The sequence below is a fragment of the Silene latifolia genome, chromosome 1, assembly GCF_048544455.1.
Source record: "Silene latifolia isolate original U9 population chromosome 1, ASM4854445v1, whole genome shotgun sequence".
NCBI classification, from domain to species: domain Eukaryota; kingdom Viridiplantae; phylum Streptophyta; class Magnoliopsida; order Caryophyllales; family Caryophyllaceae; genus Silene; species Silene latifolia.
Window position 1 is genome coordinate 96462911 of NC_133526.1, and position 7719 is coordinate 96470629.

General features: G+C 32.4%; 1 protein-coding gene across 1 annotated transcript; it reads left to right on the forward strand.

Annotated features, from left to right (window-relative positions):
* Positions 1–1701: 1701 nt before the first annotated feature.
* LOC141608014 (putative xyloglucan endotransglucosylase/hydrolase protein 30) lies at positions 1702–7399 on the forward strand. The gene is made up of 4 exons (XM_074427365.1): positions 1702–2176; positions 2355–2455; positions 2606–2814; positions 6651–7399. Exons 1-4 carry the CDS (start codon positions 1987–1989, stop codon positions 7186–7188), a joined length of 1038 nt encoding a protein of 345 aa, XP_074283466.1. The 5' UTR covers positions 1702–1986; the 3' UTR covers positions 7189–7399.
* Positions 7400–7719: the final 320 nt, after the last annotated feature.

Sequence of the window (7719 nt, forward strand, 5' to 3'; positions counted from 1 at the left end):
AAGGGTTTGCACCCTAACAGTTTAGAATAATTAAAAGGAGGTGGAGATAGTATTTGTGAGCACAATCTTATGAGAGTCGATTTGTGAGGTTCCCTCCGGGGAGGAAGCTTCAGTTTGTTCCGGGCTCAAGTACATTGGCGTTCTTCTGTCTTTGGAGATCGAAGGAGTCTGTTCGGATCTTGCTGGCCTCAAGATCGTTTGTCCTTCATCTCGTTTGGGTAGTCTCTTTTGTCCTTTTGAGATTACTATTTTGTTGGTAGAATAGGGTATACTTGTGGCTCATATTGAGCGCGTGTATACCGGTCTGCTATTGTACTATTATCTCCACAATAGTGAATTTTGCTCTCCTTCAGGGTGGACGTAGCCAGTTATTTTACTGGTGAACGACGTATATCTGTGTATCACTTTATTTGTTATTCGCTATATTTTGTTCTTATCACCCTAATCAACTAACTATTGGGTAACGGGACGCCTCCGTTACAACAAAGTCGTCATCTCTTTTAACAGTCACACAATTACTCAGACGATTTATACAAATAATAGGTGTAAATAGCATTTTAACTTACACATATACTAACATAAAAACTAATTTAATAACGAACATAATAAAAAAAATAATCTAATATGTAAATAAATATCTTTAGTTATGCTTTTATGTTTAAAATGATGGATTTTTTTTTTTTTTTCATTTTGGTATTATTTGCGAAACTATTTAACGAAATGATGTTGGTTTTAAATGGGTTATGCTCATTCATGGACATGATTTACTCAATTATGGATTCATGAACATGAATAATCATTACCTTTGTCATTTTTACACCCTTATTTTCCATTTAATTAACCCTTTACTTTCAACCACCACCCAGCCACCACCGCCTCCTCTCCTGCCCTACCACCTCCTCTCCCGCGCACCGCCGGCCATACTCGCCGGCCAAACCCTTAGAATCACTCGACTAGACCCAACCGACCACCTCTCTCATGGCCCCTGTCCCTGTCCCTGTCCCTGTCCCCTTTTTCAACCCTGCACACATCCCCCACCGACCTCTGGCCTCACTTTCCCAAAGTCGCCAACCTAGATCCGTCTCTGGTAACCTCCCTCGCCTCCCTACCCTGTCTTATCAACCCAGAGTACCGCCACCTCCCTCCATCCCTACCCCTGCCACCCCCATAACCCTAATTTTATTAAACCGCCAACCTCTTCAATTTCTAATTAAATTTAACATCTACTCCATTTAACTTGGAATAAACAAAATTAATGCATAATTAATGAAGTTAGAACAATCAATTGATCAATATGACAAATTAAATTAGATTTATAATAGAGTAATTTGATGAAGTTTAAACTAACTTTGATAGAACGAAGATAAAAGAGGATTTGATGTTTCTTGTTTTTTAGCATAACGGTAGAGTAAGGAAAATTTATGACAAAATGTCTATAAAAGAGTAAAATTTGTTCATGAAAAAACAACTATATTTTAAATTAAATACGCTTAATGAATCCACGTCAGCGTTAATACCCGAATTATCACCTAATTCGCCTTGGTTTCATAACAACGAGTAACATCTCACATGCAAATAATGGATATAGGCAAGATGGAATAATCCAATCCTAGTATAGAAATATACAGACTATCTTCAACTATATGTTTTTCCAAATATAACTTAATCAATCATAAGATGCACTGTAAACTCAATCCATAATTACAACATAAAAAGAATGTTACAGAAATAATTGTAGTGGCAATAACGCGTAAATATATAACTCAAAAACTTTCCAAATTCAACGTATAAAAAATCCTTCTAAACTCAAAACAAACGTATTCCATCTCAAACTTCACTTTCTCTCTCTTACTTGTTTTCATTCTCTCTCTTCATTTTCCCACAATTATCGTAGAACCTTACTAAGCACGTAATTCAAGGAGGAAAGAGGAATTTTTGTGATAATTTTCACCATAGAAAATACATATTTTTTATATAAGAAAAAATATGTTTGGAGGAAAAACAATTCTCCTACTATTTGTTTCTCTCCTTTCTTTGGGTTCGACTCTTGTAAACGCGGCGTTTAACGTCCCTACTCTTGCCTTCGACGAAGGGTATTCTCCCCTCTTTGCAGATTTTAACATTAAGAAATCTGAAGATGGTCGCTCTGCCAACCTTCATCTTAACCGCTATGCTGGTATGTACCGCCTCTGTATAATTTATGAAATTTTGAAACAATATAGTAAGATTTAATTCAAGTTTATGGAACTAATTAAAACGTAAATTCCATTTCAACCTTCATCTCAATGTAATCTATGAATTTCGTTCCTGATTTGACATTTGTTTATTAATTAATTTATGATTATGGCTCATAGGGTCGGGATTTATTTCATCAAAATACTACGATTATGGATTCTTCAGTGCTAAGATCAAGTTGCCGGGCGAATACACGGCCGGCGTAGTCGTGGCATTTTATGTAAGTACTCGTATATACACAACTCTTTTAACGTGCAAATAAGTATATTTGGTAATCAATCGTATAATAATAATGTATAAGATTGATATCATAGCCGGCAAATAATCTTATTTTGCGATTAAGATTTTGTTGTTATTGTTATTGTTGCAGACGTCGAACGCAGACGTGTGGGAGAAAAACCATGACGAATTAGACATAGAATTCTTAGGAAACCTTAATGGAAAACCATGGAGGTTCCAAACCAACATGTATGGCAACGGAAGCACCAATCGAGGAAGGGAAGAGAGATACCGACTTTGGTTCGATCCTACCAAGGATTTTCATCAATATAGCATTCTTTGGACCCCTAACCATATCATGTACGTCAATTTCTCTCCTTTTTAGTTTCAAAATTTATAAATATATAATTTCTTTTAATAATATTCCGTGTATAATTTTACCTTGGTGAGTGAAAAACGTTATTGTTTCCCTCTCGCGTAAACTACTATTGTAAAACCTATAAATAGCACATAGGAATTATTTCTAAAACCTATAAATAGTAAACAGATTCTAAAACGCAAGTGTAAAAAGGTTATATAACTTATTAACGTGTGCTCTTAAAACACACATTAAGGAAAACGTCATATTTTGAATGTTGGAAAGTATATTTTTTGAGCAAGGAAAGTATATTGAATAAATTTGGTTGGTTATGTGGAACTTTTTGTTTGGGTGGCGCATGGCTGGCTTGGATGTAAACTTTGCTAACTTTTTTTGACGCGTGAGTTGTGAATTTGGAAAGAAACAAGGGAAATTTGTGGTTGGTGACGGCTATATTGTTTATGGAGATGATCCTTCAAACGGCTAGAATTTCTTGTTCTTCGATTTTGACCTTTTTTTTTAAGTGGTGTGTACTCAGTATTTTCTCAAACAAAATCTTCAAGAATATACTATTCTTTAAATGGCGGTTATAGTTAGAAAATTATTTTATACGGAGTATATAAAAATACTTTTATACTGCGCTAGGGTGATACTGCTACATTCCCAAAGCTCGAACATGAGACCTCCAATTAAGTTAGAACAACCACTTGCCAATTGATTTAAGTACCCATGAATACAATAACATTATTGTGAAAATTAGTAGTATTACATATATTATGATGATACTCTTAATATTCTCTTAACTATATTTTCTTAATTTATCTCTAATATTCCATTTGGGTGGATTGTGTTTGTGTGTGAGGAGTACCGTCCTCCCGGAGGACGGTAGAATTTTTGTATCTCTTAATAATATACGCCGTATACTCTAATAAGTAGTCATCAATCTCTTGATACTGTAAACACATTCTACATCAAAACGGCAAAAGTAGTAATTGACTCCCATAACTTTGTCTAATTGTGAGATTAAGCCCCTTAAGTTTGAATAGGAGTGAATAAACACCTTAACTTCGATACAAAGTGAAAATCAACCTCTTACCCACCACAAATATAAATATTTAACCTACTACATAATCAAATTACAGAAAATAATACAAATAACAGAATTATTATATTTTCTTTTAGGAAAAAAAATCATATTTGGAAGAAAATGCTAAAAATTTAGAAAATAAAATGAAAATTCTAAGACCTCACAAAAAATTCTATATTTTTTGCATGTTATTTATATGTTTCATACTGTCAAATTTTTTTCTTTTAATATATTTTTGTAGAAAGATGGTTATTTTTTGCCAAAATAATTCAACCAAAAATAAACTCTTTTGTAGTCCCAATAAAGTCTATTATAAGGGGTTCTCAAGTTGTTGGCAAATGTAATTTTTTCCCTTTTTTACAATTTTGAGAATTGCTAAAAAATTTAGAAGAATACTCATTATTTACAAAAGAAAAACATTTTTTTAGAATTAATTTTTTTAATTTTTTTATAAAAAAAGCCATATTTTGAATTATTTCAAATATATATTTTGAATTATTTATTAATTTTTTTTTTCTAAATTATCAATTTTGAAATTAAAAAAAAATATATATTTCCCAAAATCTAATTATATTTAAGATTAAATATTTGTTTTGTAGTATGACATATTCAATTTCTCATGATATTTTAGATAAGGGGTTGGATTACACCTTTTGTCAAATTAATGGAGCTTAATTACACTTTTTGTCAAACTAGTGGGGCTTAATTATTCCAATTGAAACATAAGGGGCTTAATCTCACGATTAAACAAAGTTATGGGGTTCAATTATTAGTTTACTACTTTCGCGACATAAAAACCTATGTCTGGTTCTTATACGAATTAATCTTATATTCATATTCATTCATTCATTGTTTTCTGTAAATAGATTTTTCATACATAATATTGGTTTGAAAAGTTTTTTGTGTATGTAAGAAATGATTTGGTATACCGTATACTGAAGCTGTTTGGGAGTAGACGTGTTACGTTGTGATTAGTTCATACATGTTCATAATTGAGTGAGTGCTCAACGTCTCCATAACATCATGAGTTATTGATTGTTGGGAAGTTCATAATGTTCTTAATGAGTGCTCAACTAATTTAATACATTCATGGAGTAACTCTTAAGATAAAACAAAGTCGGGTTATGCTTGTTGGATAGGGATTTATTGAAGTGGATGGTTACCATGAAAAGGTCTTCGTCTAGCGGTTATGACTGATTATCGTGACATTAGGTAATAGATTCGAATTTCCCTCCCTCTTATATTGTATTGGCCTTGTGTCTCACACAATTACACACACAAAAAAAAAAATATATGCGTACCAAATTATCGAAACTGAAATACCAAATCTCTCTCTATATTTTTTTTTTGGAAAACGAAATTAGCTAATCTTATAAGTACATAAGATCATTTATAATATGAGAGCATTAGAGAACACTAAGAGAATATTCTAGAGAATATATTATCACTGTATAATATATTAGTTAGACGATATCTATCTTATCAGGTAAAGGTAATATTCTCAAAGTATTCTGTTACAAGCTATATATATATATATATATATATATATATATATATATATATATATACGGAGTATATATATCATTAATAAAAGCAGGCTATTTACACAATCTTACAGAGAGGACATTAACGAACCTAAATATCACCTGATGACGTGTCATTGTTGTTTATTTCTCATTGTTGTTTATTTCTCAATTACCAAACACTTGTAAAAAAAGAATAAAAGATAATTAAAATTTTAGTCAAATATAAACCTTAGCCTATGTATCACCCATAATTCCACCCGCGAAAATCGATCATGACAAAACTAACAATAAGTAGTAAGACACATAGCATAATACAGCTGGTGCAATTGTAATTAAGTATTGCAATAATTAGTCATTTTGAAGCAAATATTGTCCAACTTATTATAGCTCACATTAGGTGACCAATATATGAGGTTGAGCTAACCCAAGTTGGACTCATCACACTATCTAAATCGGGTAGAAAATTCTATCAACTTTTGTGTTAGTTTGAATTGGTCAATTCCTTTATCAAATCATTCTTGAATATTGAATTGACTTAATTTTCAAGTAATAATAATGTAGTAGCATTATTGTGTTTACTTTTTAGTTTGAGCACGCCTCTATCTCTTTAATTTTAGTCATATTTTTCTAGATATTTATTGAAATAAAGAGAACAATTTTAACACGTAAAACCATATTATATTCCATCGTATTCATTGATAGCTATTTTTCGTTTCTAACTATTGTACAATGTTCTGCTAGAGCTGTTCGTAGTCTTAATACTAAATGAGTTGGAATTCATTAGTATACTAGATGAGTTTTACCCAATATTATAATTAATATTGATTCATTATAAAGATGATCTCTAGAACTATTTGTAACTCCAAATGTGACGCTATAAACAAATAAATTAAATTAAATGAACTCCGCTTATCTTTAAACGAAATAAATATTCAAGAAACATAATTATTTTCTTTTTTAATTTTGTGTGTGTAGCCATAACATCACTATGACAAATTTTAATCCGGTAATGGATACAGGCACTAACTTTATAAACTAAATTCACCAAACAAGTTATCATATATTCATCAAATAGTACTCCGTATATAGACAATTTAGTAACTTTGAAACCATCCATTTTTCCGTTCATTTCATAATAATCTAATTTTAGTTTTTATTGTTTGCATCAATAATTTAAAAGAAAAAATCAAAAATTTGACGTGTACATGATTTCCATGCAAAGCAGATTCTACGTTGACGATGTACCCATAAGAGAAGTAATCCGAAACTCCAAAATGGGTGCGGACTACCCATTAAAGCCCATGTCTTTGTACGCAACAATATGGGACGCGTCAAGCTGGGCCACATCAGGAGGAAAATACAGCGTCAAGTATGAGTTCGAGCCATTCGTGTCCGAATTTACTGACTTAGTCCTTGATGGCTGTCCCGTGGATCCCATTGAGCAAGTCGCGGGATCCACAGCAGCTGTTGACTGCTCCTACGAGCAGGCTGAACTCGAAAACAAAGATTATTCAGAAATCACACCTGAGGGGCGTAAGTCCATGAAATGGTTCAGGGAGAGGTTTATGTATTACTCTTACTGCTATGATACGGTTCGATACCCAGTCCCACCACCAGAATGTGTCGTCGTGGCGTCGGAGCAGGAGAGGTTTAAGGAGACCGGAAGGCTTAAATTTGGAAGCATTCCTAAGCGTCCAAGGAGGAAGAGAGGCCGTGGAAGGAAACGGGGTTTTATTGGTCAAAGTCAACGTGATAATATGTGATTAAGAGAATTGATATTATAGGATTATTTGGGGTGAATATGAGGGATTTATTGATTCATATATACACAGGGGAATTTTTTTTTCTATTTTTTTTTAATATTTTTTTGTGGGGTTTGTTGGTTAAGGGAATTACAGTATGATGATGATTTATTTATTTATAATATGGGACGCACCACAGTACATATTATTTATAAAGACTCGTTCCATTTTATTTTTCTTTATGAAACGAAGGTTTTATACTTATATTTTACCTGCCGAGTTGTGATTATTGTTGAAGTGATTAGCGTGTGTACAAAATTCATGCGAGCTAAATCAACAAGCCCAACTTGGATGTAACAATTCACTCAATGTTGATACAACTCGATTAGAGTCAAATATTGATGTTAACCTAACAAAATTCAAACTTAATAATGTCGATCTTTCTTAAACATATTCGTCATTACTTCCTCAATACCATTAGATCGAGTTAAGTAGTTCAGATAACGACAGAGGTCGAACGCATATTATTTTTAGGAAATAATAATAGAACAA

What these genes read in the sequence shown, in the direction of transcription:
- LOC141608014 (XM_074427365.1), top strand. Translation starts at nt 1,987, where the DNA reads ATGTTTGGAGGAAAAACAATTCTCCTACTATTTGTTTCTCTCCTTTCT. An exon ending in TCATCTTAACCGCTATGCTG is followed by an intron (nt 2,177 to 2,354) that starts GTATGTACCGCC and finishes TATGGCTCATAG; the next exon opens with GGTCGGGATTTATTTCATCA. An exon ending in GCGTAGTCGTGGCATTTTAT is followed by an intron (nt 2,456 to 2,605) that starts GTAAGTACTCGT and finishes TTATTGTTGCAG; the next exon opens with ACGTCGAACGCAGACGTGTG.